Here is a 22,884-nt window from a genome sequence, read left to right as displayed (position 1 = left end):
GTAAAAATAGACTTAAATATTTTATATTCGGGGCACTTTTGCCATCATCTAATTTTCCTACTGTAAGTTACTCAGAAATAGTAGAAGAACTGAAGGACCAGTTAGATATATTCTGTAAAGAAGGCATTCCCATACTCGCCGGAGACTTCAATGGCGAGTTAAGTTCACCGTTTAGTTCCAAAACAAATTGTTTAACACCACCTGCTAGAGACACTATTCTAGAAAAGTTTGAGCGATTGGCATTTAGTATCTGTTAATAGTCGATCCTTTTGTGAAGGGCCTAATTTTACTTTTTTTTCTCAACCGATGTCAAATCTAAATCTCTGATAGACCATATAATATTTCAAAAAAGGTAAATTCGACTTAGTGGTTAAGGCAGAAATAATAGATGATCATCCTTTGAACATTTCAGATCATCATCCTGTAAAAACAGAGTTGGCCACACCTTTTGTACATAATACAACAATGGCTGACGAGCATATCATTCATTCCATAAATTGGCAAAGAGCCTCGGCAGAACAAATAAATAGGTATAAGGAAGCAACACGCAATGAATTTTGTGTGCAACTGCATAAAGCAGAACTAGTGACGAATGTCGATATTGAAATTATTATTCAAGACAAGGTAAAGATTTTAATGACGCAGCTTCTTGGTTTCTGCCCATAAAGAGGTTTTGCCCGTACGCTAACCCCTACTGGAAACTACTAAACGTAAAAGAATTTCACACGGAAATGCGGCTGAAACGTAAGATATGGATTTCTAATGGTAGGCCAAGAGGCTGGGAATATATGTCATACGCGAACTATGAGAAAGCGAAGAAACTGTTTGCAAAAGAATTATTGAAAGCTAAAGAAATGTACGATATAGAACAGTTCAGTGAGTTTGAAAAGGTTGCAGAGCTCGATATTTCCACTTTCTATAAGTTTGTACAGAATAAAAGACATAAACGTGATTACACTCACAAAATTGAATCAAACGGAAAAATTGTACGCGACCACGACTCTGTTAGAGAGTTATGGGTAAATCATTTTTACAGTTTGTTACTACTTGACAATACTTATCTGTACGATGAGAATCATTACCAGATGGTCTTAGTAGAGGTTAGAGAACAGAGTATAGAAACCTATTCCCACTTTGATGAAGTTGTTGATAAAATTCCCACTAGAGAAGAAATCAGTAGTGCAATTAATTATCTCAATAAAGATAAGGCATGTGGTCACGATGGCATTGTTGCTGAGCATTTACTGTTTGCGGACACTCCAAGCAGTGTACAGTTGCTTGAAATTATATTTATAAAAGTGTACGAGGCCGAGAAGTACCCGTGCCACTTTAAACAAGGTTTGGTAATACCAATATTTAAAGGAGGGGGAAAGAACAAATTATATATGAATAATTACCGTGATATAACAATAGTTCCAGGACTTCAAAAAGTCCTAGATCAAATTATATATAGTAGATTACTTATATTTTCTAAGCAAATTTCTTGTCCAAATCCATTGCAACAAGGTTTTAGAAATAATAGTGGTAGTATCACTGCACCGTTCTGTATTAAATAATCTATATGCTACTATATGGACAAAGATACTCCTGTCTATGCTACATTTCTTGATAATGCTAAAGCTTTCAACACAGTTTGGCACAGCGGGTCATTCTACAAGCTAGACAGACTTGGCATCAAAGGGAAGAACGGGCGCATCACGAAAGACTCGTTTGAAAGAGTAACAAGTTCTGTTTTATTTGCGGGCAAGCTGTCCAAACGCTTCGATATTAGGCAGGGTGTAGGACAGTGCCGTATCTTGTCTGCCTAGTTCTTTTTTGTAATGATAGATGATTAGATCACGGAATTAGATCACACTTTGCGAGGTCTAAAAATTGTTGATCTCCACCTGCCTTGTGTCTTATTAGCAGATGACACAACTGTAATGTCTCACTCGCATCATTCTGTACAACAGCTGTTTGATAAAATTTCTAACTATGTGAAGAGGTGGAGATTAAAATATAACGCAGATAAAAGTTGCACCATCTTGTTTACTAACAAAGGAATGACTGGTATCCCTTCTTTTCTGTTCGACAAATCTCCAATTCCGGTAGTCAAAAGTAAGAAGTATGCCGGTATGCCTCTAAAATACAACTTAAAACCAAACAACGAAGCATGCGATAAAGGCAAACACTTGTTAAACACTTTCTATTTTATGGGTATCAGAGACAGAGGAATGAACCCTTTAACAAGTCTGAAAATTTGGGAAATAATTATTCTACCCTCGGTCTTATATGGATGTGAACTATGGTCGGTTATCACAAACTCCAGTATAGAAGAACTTGAGTTACGTCAGAGATATGCAGCGCGACGTATGCAAGCTTTCTATAAATATTCGCCTACAGAGGCAACGCATAGTACCATAGGACTCTGGTCAATGGAAGCATACACAGATAGGACGAAATTGTTCTTTTTCAACCGACTGTGTAAGGGCGATTGGACTTTTATCTGGAAAAAAAGATTTTCATTATGCGCTTATGTCAGTATCTGACCAACCCGCTAAAACAGACGGGATTTATACCAGATATTGACAGAATAACTACGAAATATGGTATGGGAAGTGTTTTTTTAGACTATGCAGTAAGAGTACAAACAGAAGGAAACATTGTTTGGAATCGACATATTATTGATATTATTCAAAACCATGAAGAAACTACCTGGAGAGCAAATATGGAACTAAGGGGGTGGTTTAATTCACTCCAGAAACATTCATTTGGACTTAAAAACGAAGTAGTATACGGTTTCTTGGGCGTAAATTTCCATCCATGTTATGGCCTCTCTCTGAAATAATGAAACTATCATGCATGTTGGTAATGTTATGATATGCAAACTATGTGGAAAAGAGACTGACGACAGTGCGAAACATCTTATTTCAGGTTGCGAAATGCTATTTGAAGAACGAAACGTTTTGTTGTTTTTTTTGTTGAGAAAGTGATTGACTCTTTAGAGGTGAGAGACGGGGGTTAACTTATTCCATCAAGAAGACAATATATTGCTGGAGACACTTCATGGAAGCAGGGTTGAATCCCTGGCGTCCATTGACGATGATGTATGCAGGGGCGTATTAACCATTAAGCAGACTAAGCACGTGCTTAGGGCACCAGTGCCAAAGGGGGCACCACAAAGTTGAGAAAAGGGTGAAAAGAAAAAAAAAACGAATGAAGATTTGTAAAAGAAATTGATAAAACTATTGCAAATTGATCATAATGTTCTGATCAACATGGTGCACCCTAGGGTTATCTTCCCATGTGTACGTGGAAAGGAGGGAGGCACCAAGATTTGTCAGTGCTTAGGGCACCAGTGAGCCTTAATCCGCCCCTGGATGTATGGGATGGACTCGTGATGGTGACGACAAACAGCATAGCTTCATTCTACGATAAAATGTATGCCCTACTATCAACCAATATGTCAAAACATAACAGCAATAATGAGCAGCAAAATATCATTACAAAAAATGAAAGGCCAACGTCTTGTTGTCAAATCCGCAAATATTGTTGTATATATTGTGTGAGTTTATGTATGTGTTTATGTATCTTTCCTAGAGATTACTATATGGTTTTATGTATTTATATATCTCATCTTGTAAATGCATTAGTTGACTATGTATTTCTCTTGCCTGCGTTCTCGTCTTTGTTGTCTCAAAATCTTATACATATAATCCGTATTTTTATTAACTTGATGTAATCTTTGTTGAAGAGGTAATGAAGTCATTTAGACAGTCAGTCATAGATAAATGCATGCACGCACGCATATAAGTAAGCATTCAAATATATATATGCATAGACACATGTGTCATGTAGAAAGAACTACATATCTAATTACACTGGTATAAGCTTTAAATTTCCTTTTCGTTACTATTTCAAAGTTAATGTTAAGCACATAACAATATAGACGTATTAACATTTTCGAAATATTATCATTAAGCATTTGTTAAAAGATCAGTGCCATGCTAAGCCAGATGCTAGTTAGCTCTGAATACAGATTTGCATAATTGCAGGTATTGAGATATTTCGTTTTGCCAATACGGTAGCTGACACAGTATTACTATTGTATTTTTGTCAATTTTCTGTTGTATTTCATGATCTTGTATTATCCTGAATTTGATTAATCTGATGTAATCTCTGTTGAAGAAGAAATAAAGTCAGTCAGTCAGTCATACATGCATGCATGCATGCGTCCATCCATCCATCCATCCATGCATACATACATACATACATACATACATACATACATACATACATGCATCACGATCACCTGTAAACCGCTCCGGTGGCCTAGTGGTTAGAGCGTCCGCCTCGGAAGCGGTAGGTCGTGGATTCGATCCCTGGCCGAGTCACACCAAAGACTTACAAAAATGGTACGAACAGATGCCTCGTTAGGCGCCATGCATTAAGATATTTGTGTTAGGACTGGTCTGCCTGGTGTCAGGATAATGTGACTGGGTGGGACATCATGCAGCATGTCTGCAGCATGATGCCCTAGTGCTAGACATCACTATAAACTGCCACACTGCAGACATCGTAGCGATATGACTGAAAAACTGTTAAAACTACCTTAAAAATCGTAATCACACACGCACACACACACGATCATCTATATCTTGCTAGAATGTAATGTTGAAAAGTATTACTTGTGTGTGTGATACGGCTAATGTGCGTTTTGCACCATCTTACGAGCGATTTGTATGCTTTAGGAAACTGGTTTTCTTTTGCTTTGATTTGGGTTTTACTGTATAGCAACACAGACAGGTAATTTGTGTCAAGGCAGTAAGTCCACTACCGGTACACACGTACGTCACACACGATGGAAGCGGACCTGAGGTAACTATTTGGCCACCGCAACTCCTGGCTCCGTTAATCGCAGGAGAGTGCGAATTTCTTCTACATCTTCCAGCTTGCAGGAAGTGTGTAGAATGACCTTGATACGTTTGACTGTTTATTGTGCAACAGGTGCTTGCGACTCTCTGTCCTTTCTTGTGGTAATTGAACAGCTGACATTCCTAGTCCATCAACAACATCTACGAAGGATGAGCAAAAACCATTAGGCTAATACATTTGACGTCATAATAATGGCATTTACCGGAATGACGTCATTTACCTCTGTTGACAAAAACTCGTAGCAAAATTAAAAGAAAGCTCGGTATATGTTCTCCAAAATGTGATCGTTTTCACTCTAAAAGAAGGTAAGATGCTTGCAATGCAGCATTTTTAAAAATTTAACCAAGCGCAAATAACTGCCACAGCACGAAGTTTTGCTGTCTGCATTTCTTTCTAACCGTAATCCGTATTGTAAGTATGCTTAAGAGACTGTATACCCATATATTTTTTCGTACCGGAAAAGTAAGTTATAAATTGATGAAATCAATGCTGTTCGTTAGGAGTGTCTTAAGTATCAGGTTCACGAATCGAATTTTAATGTTATATATGACATTAATGCAGAAGATTAAACATATACAGGCTGATAACAATTATTATGAATTGTACGACCTCCTGCCTTTCAAAATGTTTACCTGGAACAGTTACAGTTCAGCCGATGATTATTTAATTCCTTGAAATCTTGCAATATTTCAAACTAAAACTTGTTCGGTCAGCGAAAACTTTTGCAGTTTGGATAAATAAGTTTGTTAACGGCGAGTGTTACATGAAATGTTATTTTTAGCAGATGGGTACATGGTTGAGACGCGTATGCTCGTGCAGGTACAAAGAAACGTTGTTATATCTATAATTCATAAAACGTGCAAGATACCAACTGCAGTAAATTCAAAATATAGGGATGAAACTATAATCATACATTTCTCTGAATCATAAAAAGTGAATATAAACTTTATAATTTTGGGGTTAATTATATGCCTCACATTCCAAATTAATGGCGTTGGTATAAAAATGGCTTATAATATGTTTTTTAATAAAATGCATAATTAAGATTTGAAAATGTTAGTGATTTATATATATATATATATATATATATATATATATATATATATATATATATATATATATATATATATATATATATATATATATATGTATATGTATGTATGCATGCATGCATGTATGTATGTATGTATATATGTATGTATGTATCAGTCTGATTTTGTAACTGTAATGTGCACAGTTATGACGCCATAAAATTGCCTTATTAAGATGACTAAACAGCCAATTTGATTAACATTCAAAATGAATATGTAATGTAGACATTATTATTATTTTTATTATATATTAAAATAGGGTACAATCACAAATCAACAATTATAGGATTAACACACTGACTGTCCAGCTTTTATCGATTTTGCTAGATAAACAGCAAACTTATAAAGGATACTAATATTATTATTGAATCTATGGATAAAGTTATAGCACTTGATGTCAGTTGCATCACAATGAACGTATCAAGGTACATAAGCCTTTCTCAGGTTATCAAATATTTAACAGGAAAGTGGAAGTAACTCATCTTCTACATCTGCACTAAAAGGGCACAATCTTTTCAACATAGGGTATATTTTAACAGCTATCTGCATTTGCCATTATGGGTTAGCATAGCAGGCTAACGATGTGTGAAGAGTTCAGAGAATCTATTGTACTGACAATTCAGATCGTTTCTGATCTTATTGTAGAATCGTAATATATCCATTGAAATTTAACTTTGGTTTAGTTGTGGATGAAAAATATAATGAATAAGAGTTTCTCATCGCCCACCACCTGATTAACCCAAACTTCTCCCATTACTTATGAAAACAGTAAATTGTTAACTTTATTTACCCAATACTCACGGCGTTCGCCCCATGTCAATTGTAGGTTATAGCTTTGCTTTGGGAATCTATCATCATTCATCTTTTAATAATTTGAACGAGCACTTTGGAATTATTTTATATCTGACTGCCTGCATTGGCATTCCACCTAACCCATTACAGATAAAAACGTTCGGTGTGTGTTTTGTAATAGCAATGATATATAATGAAGTATGTACAGCTTCAGTATCATTTGCTTTGTAGGAACCACAAACTTCCGGCCCATAATTCAAAACTGATGCTATTTTAGTGTAAAATATTTGGAATAGAGTTTTTGTAGAGTCTTCCAAGCCGAGTAAGTCTAGTCTTCAAACTATAAAATGCCTTTGTCGCTTGTGTTGCTAGTGTTTCTTTTTGACACATATACAATGTATTTTTAATTTGTAGAAAAGAATACAAGACCAAGATATCCGTTAAATACTGTCTCTATCACGCAATGACCACAATATAAACTTTCATATCCTCTCGAATATTCCCCTTTTCAGAAAACTACGATTTTTTTTTATTGGTTATAGATTTATCCTAAATTTCCAGATGATGCAGAATTCTTTAAGTCTATTTAGAATTTCTTGAAGTTGAGGAGCAATTTCGGCAATAATAATAATAATAATGATAATAATGATGATGATGATAATAATAATATAATAATAATAATAATAATAATAATAATAATAACGTATAAATTACTTACTCTTTTAAATGTAGTCAAAACACTGACATTTTAAATGATACTTAATTATGATCATGACAAAAATATTATAAAGCCTTTTTTATTCAGACTGCATAATGTGTGGCGTATAAAAAAAGAATGATCAAGTCTATAATCTACTTACATAATTTTTTATAAATCAGAGAAGTTTGACACTATAGTTTGCGTGTCCATTTGTTTAAAAATTGTACTAGCTATAGCGGTTTATATCTTTCACGTTGTACCGGCTTTATTTTTACTTGCGCGAGCATCGGCCGTACAAACATGCACCTTATGATGCACATTAGGCTTTTCCGAATACTTCAAATTCTCGAACACTGTACTCGTCGTTAACAACTTTATATTTCCCAATTAAAATAGTTAGCGCTGAGGAATAAGGTTTGTTTTGACATTTTTAAGGTCTAGAGGTATTAAAATATCCTCAGCTAGATTGTAATTGTGTCAGATAAATACTTTCGAAACCAGGCGGCGTGGAACGATTCGTTGTTGACCGGAGGCAGACTATAGCGCAAGATCACGCCCTTATATCTACCAAGCTATTTGCGCTTTGAAGGACAGATGGTACTAATGGTACAAAAAAAATTGGAACCAGCCTGGAAATGGGTGTGCGCAATCAGTTTAAATACAGGTTTGCGGCCGATTTATCGGCCTTGCATTTCCACACTCTGACAGATTAAACTTTTAAATAATTTCGGATTTATTCTTGATGTGAACGATATTCGCGTAAGTAGGCCATTACTCAATCGATCACAATTTTTTTTTTTCGTTCTGACTCCGTTTCCAAATTTGTTTTGTAAAACTGTCACATATTTTAAACAGTGATCATGTCCTATCATAATCATGTTCTTTTTCTAATATACCTCACATGTTGTAACCTTTACAACCAGAGTGTAATAAAAATCCAGTCTTGTCTTTTCTTCAGCTATAAATACCTGTTACACCACGCAGGCGGAATTGCTCTAATTATTTTATTGATAAAATGACAAAACGTTGCTGGTCCAAAAACAAAATTATCAAGAAAGAAATGTTGATTATCGGACCGGGGAGATTTGGAAAGTACTCTATGCACATGGCAGTCTAATGCGTTGTGAGTTTTGTTCAAATTAAATCGCTCAGTCTAACTGAATTGAACCCAGTTGAAACACAAAACAAAATGTAACGGTTAGAGGTTAAGCAACTTTGTAAAGTAGCCATTTAAAAAGGGTTAATTACCAGGATGATTTGGTGCAACATTAGGGTAGCTTTAAATGTAAAAAAAAATAATGAAAGTGAGATCGAATGTACCATCATCTTCACTAGGCAAGTTCCGATGCAATAACCCTATCTAAAGTGTTATCATATCGGAAATTTGGCTAGCGAAGATGATGTATCATTGTCCGGTTTATTTCAGTATCAGAAAGACTCCCGTTCTGGCCAGTTGAGAGTGATCGACGTTGTAATGATAAAGACAGTTAACTTAACGATTTCCACACTAATGAATTTGAGACATGAGAGATAACACACTCAAAACCACTAAATCCCTCATTTTATTATTATTATTATTATCATTACAAATTTGCAGTTGACTTGCTACTGTTGGGCACGTGTGTGGATGAAAACGGAAATGAATGTAACACAGGTTGCTGCACAGAAGAGGTCGACCGCACACGTATTGTTTACTGCTTCTACGGTTTTGGATGCGACAATAAAGGTACCAGCCCAGTCACTTTGTATGACCTCTGTTCACACCGCCGCACATCGATGACTGACTATTTTCTTTGATAAAATAGAAAATACACTCGGAAAAAAAAAAACTGGACATATAGCTATCGTGTACTCCCGTAATGAAGTTTAACAGTGTCAAAATTTGGTTAAAAGGGTTTTCTATATACCGAGATTATAATTTCTAAATATGCATGTTCGCTCCTAACAATAAGTGTTACAAATTAATGCTATTATAATCGTATAGCACACTGTTTTATAATCGTTAACTATGGCACATAGGAGTGTTATTGATAAACGAAATTTCCGTGTAGCTGCACGATAAAACGAACATACAACTATCTACAATCAAGGAAAGTATCCCATGACCCAAAATAGGAAACTGTTTAGCGTTACCTTAGTTAACCTTGTATCAAGCCCCCAAAATAACAGTGCAATAAGAAAGTACTCCGTACTCCGAGAAATAAAGGGAGTTCAAAAAGAAAAAAAAAAAAAACTGCGCAAACTTATCATATCCAAAAAACTAAGTTTAAGAAAGAGGTCGTCCTGCAGGCCTCAAATAAAAGCAAAAAGCTGTTAACGAAAAACATGTAGTATTGCTTGTATAAGTCACATATGTGTTCTCTCCCCTCCTAAAACCAGTTTTAAAATGTTAAGCAACCTCAAATACCACCATGTCGGTCAATTCTGCGCGTCGGGTAATTCTGCGCAACGATACGTCATATCTGTGAAGAGTGGATCACGTGCTATTTTGAGTCAAAAATCCATTTTGTATCAAGAAAGAACGATCGTACTTTAATTATGAAAAGTGTTAATCATAGAGTGTACAAAAATATCCCACATTTCGACTCGAAGGGCGTATGAAAATATGATTTCTAAATGTCAACACGAAGACCCACTCCATGACCTTCGTAAAACTTTAAACCAGAAAATCCTATTTACTATGTATCTTTTAGAATCATACAAATAAATATATTATATAAAAGGTGGAAATGTATACCTTAAAAAATTCTGTATCTTAATCCAAGTTTCCAATTTTGCAAGAAGTTGCCCCACACGTACAATATCGCCTGCTACCCAACGTGTCAACTTACCGCTAGAACGGCATTCTCTAGAAATTCCCCGGCATATAGTCTGTTTCTAATTCTTTAGTAATTCTTCCCAATAAACAAGGCGCTGTAAACACATTACATCATATTCATTGTTGTTTCGCTTCCACATACTAGCTTATTGTTTATTTATAAAATGTTGAACTTGACTAATTTGTTTACAAGATCGGTTTAGTTTGCTTAATATCTCCTGCCATTTATTGTCATTGTTACGTTGAAATTTGTTAAACTAGCTTATAGTTTATAACCTAACCTAATTACTCGACTGAAATGCTGATAGAAACAGGCGAAAGTAATGTATTTCATTTCTATAGCCCGATGGATAAACATTGCATCTTTTCAAAGCTGTGAGCAGAATAGGCCGACAAATTGCGAGTCATGAAAACACGGGGGTGGTATCCCGTGTGTCCAAAGTTAACGTTATTTTGAACAGAATATTCTGGTGACAATAGCCTCTTTTCAAACGGGAAGCATTGCAGTATTTTATTTTCGTCAATCGCTCGAATTCGGTAAGCGTTTTGCTACAGTATTGGAGACGGAAACTTTAGGTACGCAGAAATGCTCGACAGCATTGTAGTTGTCTTCTTTCCTTAAGTACTCCAGATTAGGCGCAGTGGCTTGTTTCGTTGTGTTTTGTTTAGGTCCGGTGGCCAGGTGTTGCGGAATAACATTTTGTTGATTACAGTCGGTGACACGAAGGTTCTGAAAACGACACCAGCTTTTACAGAGTGTAACTATGCGCTGCGTTCGTTGTGCAAGGGCCAATTTTTACGAACAAATTTAATGATGCATTCACCTGCCTAGCATAAAAAAATATCATAAAATAAAAATAATACACAAGTGAGGTTTAAAAAGGTCGACCCTTTTTTCGATAGCTATACTAAAACAAAGCATAAGATTATTATTCACTTGAACCGAAGGTCAATGGTAATTCGTGGCAAAAAATGTTTATACACCTCAACCACAAATTTATGCCGGCTTTTTCACGTCCTGAAGGTAATTTTTGAGACCATGTGATGCTCACAGTGCAAACACAAGTCCTTTTGATAATTCTGCAAAAGACTGTTATAATCAGCTCGATGCAGTCCAAAATAGTTGCCATCCATGCCACTTTTGAGATATTCTACTTGCTCTGAACCCATGTCTGTTGCTTTGGGTGGCAAGCTCTTCTTCCTAGCCGACTGGTATTTCACTTCCTGTATACTGCAAAGTAACTATCGGAAGTGTTCATGCTTCACGTCAGGTTCAAAAACAACAAAAGCCCGAAACATATAATTTACAAATATACCAGCATCTTTAATTTTTTAACAAAAATATCTATCAAAACAATTTCACAACAAAGTCTTCATATAAGAAATTTGACAGTGGCCATTTTACGAGACTCTCCCCTGCACCTCCAAACTTTTAGTTTTTCTTGGGTCTATTATATTTATTCAGGTAGAATTTAGTTTAACGTCAGATACGAAATTAGGGAAAGTGAAAAGATGTGCTCCACGCTTTGCCTTGTGAACCCTCGGGTTAATTATAGGCGGGTTATGTACAGCTGTATGTGCGACGCCGACCTTTTTGCCCGTTAGTGTACGAATAACGTACGCAAAATCATTCCGGTTAAGTTACATGCTGTCTTGTCTGCACAACGGTATAAATCACTTAGCATTTCCCCTTTCTCTTGACCAAGATGTACATAGTTTTGCAGCCCCACCCCCGCTGAAAATAATTATCACTGTTGGTCGGAAGAGCCACACAGTCTTGTTATGTCATTATCTCAGCATACTATATTTTGCGAGGAAATACACACCTCAATACAGCAATAATGAAACATAAAAAAGAAAGACTACTCATATTTTGTTAATAAACATCCTGTGTAAAGAGAACAGTAAACCTCAAGGTTGAAATTAACCAGACCAGCACAACTGGGCGCATTTTTTTATCATTACAAAATATTGTTGACAATTTAGAACGAAATACAATTAAATACAGTGTCGCCTGCAAGAATGCATCCAGGTAAACAAATGTTAAGTTTTAGGCTCTTCGCCAGACTTACCGGCGAGAAATTTCATTCATGCCACTTATGAATGAAAGACTTTGGGCTGCAGAAAAACGTTATCTCACTAAATATTTTACTAGATATTCCAGTGCAGCTGAAGACACATTTGAACATTTCCAATTGGCGTTAATCTTTCTTCTAGTCAGAAGTATTGTACACAGAATTCGCGATAAGAAATGAAATTTCTACAACTGGCTATACAGACAATTGAATCGAACACGTCTAAAAATTAACGGCTGAAATGTGATTTTGAAATTATCAATCCTAATTCGCTTTTTAAGACATTTATCATACTTTTTAATTAAAAAAATGTTGATCTCATTGTTCATAGATTACATCCCGGGTGGGAATTATATCAGAACTGCTACAATTCCCACCCTAAGGGGCAAGCCATATTACTATGTCAGATTTGTATCTACGGTCTAAGATCAAACTTTCTTCTCCTCATATTGTGTATTTATTGTGACTGTGTCGTGCGGTTCTTATGCGTTACAAAATAGTTTTCTACAGGAAACAATCGAACCACATACCTCTTGCACACTAATACTGCGCTGCACTTTTACGCAACATACCTTTCGTAACAACGCTGTATTTAACTGGTTCCTATAAGACCATAAGGCTTAATATGACGGGACAGTTATTTTAACTAGGATAATAATAGGCCGCTGTTCACATTCTTTAAAATCAATCAGGTTTGATGAATTTCAAAACTACACCACGTACCATTTAATTTTGTAAACATCAACACAGTTGTCCCACATAACGACTAGCCAAAGGATTATTGTTTATTTTTAACTCTGTGCGGTATATTTTGAACCAAAATTTAAAGATTAACACGAAATGTAGAAATGTATTTGTATCTTCAACTACATTATAAAGATAAACAATTTTACAAACTGATAATGGTTAAGACCAGACTGTAATAGAATATTTTAGTGAGATAACGCCTTGCTGAAGCTCAAAGCAGATATTCTGTCATTCACAATTGATATTAATGAAATTTCTCTCCAGCTAATTCGAAACACTAAACGGATTATAACATTATTAACTTGGGAAATTCCAAACAGTCGACACTGCATTTACTTGTAATTCACCCTGAGTGACCAAGATAATTTCACTAATATTTATAAAATACTCCAAAAGTAGTTCTGCTCTAGTGATTTTAAATGTTGATTTTTGAATGTTCTTGCATTCCGACACGATATGGTTATATGCAAAAATATAGTGATCTTTAATTTTTGATGTCCTTCTCATCCTACACTTTTTTTGTGTACTCCCTATTAAAGGTAATCGCCGGGATTCTTGTTAGCGCCATATTATGCACGGTCATCATTCTTTGTGTGTGCTGCTGTGTCGTGAGGTATCGAAAGCATCGTGAAAGAAGGGTGGCACCTGAACCAGTGGAAAAGCAGCGAGCAAAACCGGACAATGCATTTACTAAACAATGGCGTACGTACAGAAAATATTGCAATGTGAACGATCTTGTGCACCGTATATGTGCTAAAAGCTGTGGGTTCCTGTCTTATCTATCTACACGTACCAAGCATGCACATCACACGAAAACATTGTAGTGTCACGTGACAACTACACGCGGTTGTAGTTTAAGGAGGGACTAATAAGAAGGTAAGGCATTATGATGCCTCCTCTTTTGTGTGTGTGTGTGTGTGTGTGTGTGTGTGTGTGTGGACATGTACTACATTTCAAGAAAATGTATGTGACACAATTTACGTATCTAGGGAGTATTGTGTGATTAGGGAATGTCAATTAGCAGTTTCAAATAAAACTCCATCGAAAAAGCATGTTATTGATATAATGGCAGTATGAGTATAATAGCATATTCGCATGAGAAATACAAACAAAAAGGTAAAGTATGTGATATAACCCCAAGACGTAGTACACAGAACCGATGTGATCTGAACTGAAGTGTTGTGTGTTCCAAGTAACAACTGTCACGTGACACTATAGTACGCTTGATAGAGTGAATAACATATTTTGTTTCTTCTTATATATATATATATATATATATATATATATATATATATATATATATATATATATATATACTCGAAGAAACAAAATATGTTATTCATTACATATACGTTGTATCAGTGATATACCACGAGATGTATAAAGTTTCCATTAAGAGGAAACGAGGCTTGCCGAGCGAATGTTAAGCGAATGGGATATAAATAGCCTTGTGACTGACGACAACATTCTAACTCTCGAGTAGAATTTTCCTATCCTATATCGATGCATATGATGGATTATATTACCGTGCTTGATAAAGGACAAAGTTCACTGGCCTATGAACAGTAACTCTTGGTTACAGTCGTTGTTTTGTTAAAAACTAAAATTATATGCTCATTTTATTTTTATAAATGTTTTCAGAAAATATTTTGTTTTGTAAGATATATCAATAAGCCATGTACAATATAAACTATTTCTGGTGAAAAATAAGAAAAATTATCCATCTTATGCGTCGGTATGGAATTCGAAAATCTCACCTTCAGGATCAGACTTTATTGGCAGGAACTCGGCAAAGTTTCGTTCCTGCCCATAAATTCCGACCCTCGGGTGAGAAGTCTCTATTCCGCACCAGTACCGATGATGGATCGTATTCATTTAGCCAAGGGGAAAAATATCGGGATTACCCCTGTCCCGTGAATAACTCGTACTTTACAATATACAAGCGAAGGGAAACGAGGATAATGTGATGATAGTTAAACATATAACATATAAAACACACACATACACACGCGCGTGAATCTACCGTAGTTTTGCATTTCTCAGATGAAAAAATTGGTTGACATAATCTATGTTGATGTATGATGCTCGGTGCTCAGGGCAACTATAATGATGTTATTAGGAAAGAAGTTCATTTCTGTCCGGATTGAAGTCAATATTATGTATAAGTGTATATCGTAGGCACGCACGCACACACACACACACACACACACACACACACACACACACACATATATATATATATATATATATATATATATATATATATATATATATATATATATATATATATATATATATATAAAGAGAGAGAGAGAGATGTTCATATTATCTAATCTTCCTGGGTGGTGCGACACCTGTTCTCTCCCCGATACAATTTTTTAAAGGTACATATTTCTGTTTTTCCTTAGGATCTATGAGACGGAAAACACAACAGCTTAAGAACTGGACATTGGCATTGGCAGAAGAAAAACGGACACAGCCCAGTGAAGCCGACTCCGAGTCTTTAGCCGGATTGGCACGAAGAGTTTGGTTCATCAACAAACTAATGCAGAGACAGAATGAGATGAAATGATGTCATCAGCAATGTGAGAGGGGAGTGAATGTGGACGTCTAATTATCACAGAAACTGTACTCGTTGTTTCCTTATGTAACTATGAAAATGAGATGTGAGATGTTATGATTTTATCAGATTGGATGTCTCGGTTTCAGTCTGCACGGGATCTATCTGGATAAGACTAGCCATTCTTGGAAAATTCAAGAAAAAACTGTGCCCATTTGAGGATTGTTGACGTTAGACGTAAACGTTTCGATCTCATCACTTTAGTCGATTGAAACTTACTCGGTCTTTTCGGTCGCGTGCTGGAAAAAAAGACATCGGATGTAAACGGTGATCATTTTCAACTCCCCTTAATGCCGGAGCTACTATTACATCATATAACTTCACTGATGTCGTAACGACTCAATGGCATGTCATCACCAATAGCAACGTAATTGATACATTAAGGCTATGGAAACTGAACGATTTCTATAATAGTTTCTTACTAAGTTGCAGGAATACCATTAACATAATTCAGAGTGCATGCATGTCATTGATGGCTGAAATGTAAATCGAGATTTATTTTCAACGCCTATCATTTTATAGTCATCTTATTCGCACCTCTTGCCGAATGTATATGCGCTTAAAACTTACCTATTTGGAAATCACTACCATTGCTCAAGAATTTTTTAAGTGAATTGTCGTTCTTGACTTTAGCAGAGGTCACAAGGATCATGTAAGCGCATTTACTCATGTTAAATTAAATACAACTTGTTCTTTTAAAATCAAACACTAATTTTATTTTACCAAAGTCTATCCAATCTTGATTATTGACTGCTCTGCTCTGCACCGTAACTGTCATCAAGAAACTTCCAGACGAAAATTATCGATCTCTGTGGTCTGTTATAATGGTGGCTATGTACTAAATTTGGGTCAAGAAAAGAGCACGTCGGATGGAATTGTTACAATATAGGGTAGTACGAATTTGTTCATCAATATGCGTAGCTTTCATTGTGACATCACAGCGCTCGACATTCAGTCCGGATTGTATTGGATCACACCATTAGGCTCATTTCGTCAAAAAATATCTGCGTACTAAACATTGATTGTGCCACATGCACTTATCTGGGCGTCTAAATAATGACCGTCCGAAAGGATGTGGATTTATAAGAATCTGAATGAAGTTAATACTTGCCACTTAAAGGTATGTATAATCAACCTCTAATAAATGACACCCATTAATGAAATAGGTGGTGTTGAATGCCTACATGATCTGTGTGACTTGTACTATAGCATTGGAAAGAGCATCTTCGCTAACCAAGGTTCCGTAATGTTAACCCTATCTATACCTTGGAGGATCGAGCAGATATTTTGGCATTTGGTCCTAGCGATATCCATTGGATTTCACGAGTTGCCTCCCTTAGGATGTAAAGCAAATAACCAATAGCGTGCAACAGGCGTGCATTGTACATCGGCCTAAAATGGTGGAGGCAATTGACTTCAGAAGGATAATTTGTAAGTTTAACATCGAAAGTATATGTACGTACCAGAGAGAAGCCATTACATGTGAATCTGAGTGAAAGGTATTTGTACAAACAGGGACAGGCAGTGGAAAATTGCTTATTTATGAGTCAATTCAAGCTGCATGCTCCCTTTGTCTCGATGATTTGAACAAAGTAATTTTGATTGTATGCGGTGGCTTGCCACCGGATCCAATGAAATTCACAGACCAGAAGCATACAAATATGTGCTCGATCAGCCAAGGCGTAGATAAGGTTAACATATCGGAACATTGGCTAGCGAAGATGTGGAAAGAGACAACGATGCTCCAATTGCCCATGATTAGGTACTGAAATTATTACGACTGTGATGTTATAATATCAAGGACATCAACAAGACTCCGGGCAAGAAAACAACTAATTTCATCTTGCATGAAATTAGAAGCATGATGCGAGTTTTCTTGTACATTTGTACTTGCAACATTAGTTCCTGCACAAAATATAACAAATTTTATCTAGTTTCCATAATGACCACATATAAACATATTCCGTATGCAGCACATGACTGTAACATAGAGTTGTGATAACATTATCTCCACTGTGCGCGTTGCCAATGCAAACAACTCCAACTTATAGGGTGCCCTCTTTCAAAAGTACATACTAAATGTAGAGTGACATCATGAAGACCAGATTGTTATTATTATTGCATCATTTAATGTTGGTTGTATAGGTAAAACGTTTAAGTCGCAAGCGTCTCAGAAGTCAATTTGAATAATTCTCATGTATTTCTTCCACAGAACAAAATTCATTAGTTGCAAAGTCCTACATAAGCCCAGCCATCCTTTCCGATAATAAAGTGAGATATTTTAAGAATGCACATTGCATTGTTTCACCATAGCAACCATTATATTGATAATGACAGGAACATGAAACTTGCACCAATTATTACTGAGATGGCAATAATAATTTACAGATTAAACGGCGATGGACCAGATCAGATTCATAGACGACAAAGGTCAAAGTTTAAAAGTTTTCTAATTCTTTAACACTAGTATATAAAAATAAAGCGAATCTGTTTTGTCATATTTTTAAAAAATTCAATTACAAATGAATGAAAATGAAACAATTTTCCAAATTGTTTTCTCTCATTTGATCCAACAGTTTTAAAGTTAAGTCGTTTATGCTTCTGTGTTCTAAGATTTCTTATTTCCTCATAATTAGGGCCATTTGACACAATACTGCCACAAAGTATATTGTATAAGAAAATGCAAAATAGGCACAAATGGCAGTGTACCATGTCTTTGAGAAAATGATGATTATGATACGAAAAAGAGAAAAGCAATTGCACAAATGTTCATATTTTAGTTAAGGTTACTCTCAACAGTTTCGAATATTCAGTCAAGACGAGAAATAAAGTTGGGTTTAGTTTTAGGAATAGATGTAAATTTGATGGGTTTAATGCTGAGTCTCATGCGGTGAGCATTGCATATGCTGCGAAAGAAAAAGCTGACTATAAATCCGATTGTGACTTTGTCTCTTTTCACAGCCATATTTTGTCATGTGGACATAGTAGTGAACAAAGTAGTTCGACGATTGTTCTCAATGGCGGCGAATCACATCCGATGTTCTCTCTCGACTTGGCCGAGAAGTCTGAAGATATTCACAAGAGCGAATGTAGCATTCTGACTAACAGGACTCTTCGACATAAAAAAGTTGGTGATAAGAAATCAGAAAGAGGCAATTTTTAAATTTGTTCACTAAGCCGATTTATTTTCAAAGTAGTTATTCTTCGGATCACATGTAACTCGAGATGGTGCCCCGGGTTACCGAATAGTCTAGGGGGTTCGTTTACAGATCACTCACGAATTTCATCTCTGTGTATGTTCGATTCTCGGCTCGGCCAACGTGGATATGCGAGATAGCTTGGCAGCGGCTTCCCGGTGGGTCAGTGGTTTTCGTGGCTCGATTTCCCGTGTACTTCCTTCACGAAATTTGCTAGCCACCATGTATCATGTGCTGAAAGGGCGTTAAATCGTTAAATCTACAACAGGAGAAATAGTAACTGGAGGTCTTAAAAATTATACTCCGATCTCCGTCTTGGTGCTCTGGTTCATTATACATGAAATCACATTTTGCACAGAAACGCTTTGTACGTCTACTTCAAACATCATGGCCTGTAAAATTTCTCTCGTTTGTCAAAATCCGATATCTTTCAAAATATCTCTGTAAAAAAAGGTATTTCAAAATTCAGTATTTGAAAAATAAAACAAAACATTCTGAAAAAAATTCAAACAGGGCAAAAAATGAATACGATTTAGAACTGACTGGAGGTTTATATCATGAAAATGACGATAATAATGGTTGAAGATCGGCGACCCTCATTTTTATCGCTTTGAATTTGACGTGTGACAAGATCTAAAGTATCTACGGAAGTATATAGGAATAAATAGATGAGGAATATAATATAAATGCTGCTTTTGGGATGATGTAAACCACATACCTCTTTTAGTGCAGTTTTATTCATTCTTCAAGAACACGGTTTAAAAGACGAATGAAAAACAAGATAAAATGACATTAACAAAGTACACATCGGACTTATTGTGACTGCTTGTGTTAAAACGATGATTCATTTCTACCAAGTGCAAAACGAAGAAGAAAAAAAAAAGAATATTGTTTCCCCACAAGATGATTCTAGGGACACCATCAAAACACAAAATTATCTGCCTCGACGAGTTATTTCCCCATATATATATATATATATATATATATATATATATATATATATATATATATATATATATATCATAAATGGTTGATGTTTTGAACCGAACATTTAAACTGGTTAATGTTTTGAACCGAAAATTAAAACAATTCAATATACTAATAGCGTGTAACCAGCCACCTGCGCACCCACAGACATATCGATCCCATCAAACATTACATGACTAACGTGGTCCACCTCGACTCGATGGACGAACTCGAAAATAAAGACTCGTATCGATTCTACAACAGCATAGTCGTATTAAATACACATCGATTCTACAACAACAAAATCTTATTAATGACACATATTGATTCTACAACAAGAAAATATTACTGTCAATGTGGACTAAGTTTTATTGGAGACTCACGATTTATAAGAAGAGAATATTACTGTCGATATGTATAGTCTTATTAAAGACTCGTATCGATTCTACGACAGGGAAATGTTAATAATGAGATAACTTTAGAGTACTTTTTAAAAAACAAAACAAATGATAACCTGTAAATTCCTTATGATGTCATTCCATCCGAACTCGTCAGTTAGCATCATGACATAGTTACATAATTCGGTGATGTCAAGAATACATATTACAATGAACGTAACAAGAAAGAAAATATGTTATAAATCTCCTATCTTAATATTTCCTTTACGTTTATACTTTCCCTTACGTTCATACTTTCCCTTACGTTTATACTTTCCTTGGCTCAAGGAAACGCAATTAGATCGACATTTCCGGTGGCCTAAGTGGTTAGAGCGTCCGCCTCGGATGCGGGGGTCGCGATTCGAACCCCGACTGGGTCGTACGAAAGACTTATAAAAATGGTACTAACAGCTGCCTCGCTAGGCGCTCAACATTAAGAGGTTAGTGATAGAACTTGTCGACCTGATGTCAGGATAGTGCGACTAGGTGGGACATGATGCTACATATCTGCGGCATGATGCCCTTGTGTTACATATCACTATAAACTGTGGCACTGCAGACATCGTAGCGATATGACAAGAAATCAATCTCTCTCTCTCTCTCTCTCTCTCTCATACACACACACACACACACACACTTAGACCAATTTTTCTGACTTTCTATCTGTCACTTTTTACTTGTACGCACTTGATTGTTTATGTGACACTATGAGTCAAGTAAATATGTGTACTGGTAATGGAATGCAAGTAAGTAAACAACTAAATAATGATTTTTTTCTCTACATCTGCTGACCGGCTTTTCGATAAAATTAATTTTTAAGGCTCTAGATTGTTTATGCCTTACTTCACGCACTGATGTTTGTTTTCATGTGCAAGACACAGGGGTTCGCTACAAAGAAAATTAGGAGTATCCGTCCATGAATCAAGGCATGGGGGTTCTAACCTGTGTTATATTGTTACGGGTTAGAACCCACATCCCTTAATTCATGGGCGGATACTCCAAATTTTCTTTGTAAACGAACCCCTGTGTTCAAGGCTTACTCTTCGTCATGCATTGCCACTCAAGAGTTGTTTTGCACGTGGTTAAAGCGGTATTATATCCTGTTTGGATTCCATGTGGCATAAAGTTAAATTTGGGCCTGTCTGATTTACAAAAGAGTACCGATTTTTAGCATCGGTGGTTGTATTAAAAATCTCTCTTTCTCTCTCTCTCTCTCTCTCTCAAATTAATATGTCAGTATTATGTCGTCTTTCAAAGTTACTTGGCAAACACAAGCACTGAATGCGTAAAATTAATCGTTTTGCCAGTGCTGGAACTTGGTTTCGATGTCCACGGGATATTCTGTGTACTTCTGTCCCACTATAATAATTCAGATATGGGGATTTGTTAAATACATGAGGACACTGGCATTTTTTTGGGACGGGATACGGAGCCTGGGCTCACTCAAGGTTCATCACTGTTTTTCTTCACATTTATCTCCACGCCCTATTCCACATCTCCACGCCCTTCCCCAGGGAAAATATTCATAGCCAGTTTCCACCCAATGTGTAAGAGGATATTATAAATGATACATGTGCATTTATCTTAAAAGATACTAGAAAAGGACAAGTACCATAAAGATTATCATGAAATACACTAAACAAGTTTGTGGGAATTGAAGATGCTAAGAGATTTTTGAGGGAATTTTATATTTTACAGGAAACTGAACTAAAATGCAACCTCAAGATCTCTCGAAATGAAAGAAAATTGGGATTGTTTGTTGTCATCTGAATGACAGTTGTGTAGGTTTACAAATATTCTGGATGTGGGTATTTCTTATCGGAGCAACTGGTAGAGAGGCGAGGAGATTCTTTATGAAACCTGTATACATACATCATGGAACAGAGAAACAAAATTTACATTATAATAAAGTTATACGGGCAATATATAGACTGGGGGAATTTTAAAGATTTACAAGGTGTGAAAATGAAACTTAGCCTAATAAAATCTAAAATTAATGGTGAGAATAGTTTATGGACAGCTGAAAATTAATAATAACATTAATAATAATAACATTAATAATAACGTTAATAATAATAATAATAATAATAATAGACTATTTTCAGAGGGTGACTCAATCAGTTACAAATGAGAAACTTATATTCACACACACACACACACACATGCACACATAAACAAATATACAGCATATAAACAACTGTTCACATAAATGCTACACTGGTGCAGAAATGAGAATCAGGCACAGGAAGTGGGTGGTGTAACATGTACTTTAATAAGTACACCATTTTATACGATTGCATCCATCTAATAACACCTGTTGTGGAAAGATGATATGCTTGGAGGTGATTTATTATCACGTGGAATGTTGTTCCCAACAAGCGCACCTGAAAATTGAAAGTTATTTTTGAATAGCTCCATTTTTGGCTTGGGTACTTTAAAATTTTGACATTTTAAGAATCGTAGATTTGGGGTACCAGTAGATTTTCTTTCCTGGAAAATAGTGTTTAGGTAAGTGGGGGCAGATTTT

At 35.8% G+C, this 22,884-nt stretch overlaps 1 protein-coding gene across 1 annotated transcript; it reads left to right on the top strand.

Annotated features, from left to right (window-relative positions):
• The first annotated feature begins 5,155 nt into the window (after positions 1-5,155).
• On the top strand, positions 5,156-18,146 carry LOC149799544 (uncharacterized). The gene is made up of 4 exons (XM_089957091.1): positions 5,156-5,219; positions 9,095-9,223; positions 13,677-13,839; positions 15,546-18,146. Exons 2-4 carry the CDS (start codon positions 9,125-9,127, stop codon positions 15,707-15,709), a joined length of 426 nt encoding a protein of 141 aa, XP_089813217.1. The 5' UTR covers positions 5,156-5,219; positions 9,095-9,124; the 3' UTR covers positions 15,710-18,146.
• Positions 18,147-22,884: the final 4,738 nt, after the last annotated feature.

Source organism: Sinohyriopsis cumingii, chromosome 5, assembly GCF_028554795.1.
Source record: "Sinohyriopsis cumingii isolate HCF-2022 chromosome 5, ASM2855479v2, whole genome shotgun sequence".
Taxonomy (NCBI): Eukaryota; Metazoa; Mollusca; class Bivalvia; order Unionida; family Unionidae; genus Sinohyriopsis; species Sinohyriopsis cumingii.
Note: the sequence above shows the minus strand (reverse complement) of the source record. Positions and strands in the feature narration are given on the sequence as shown.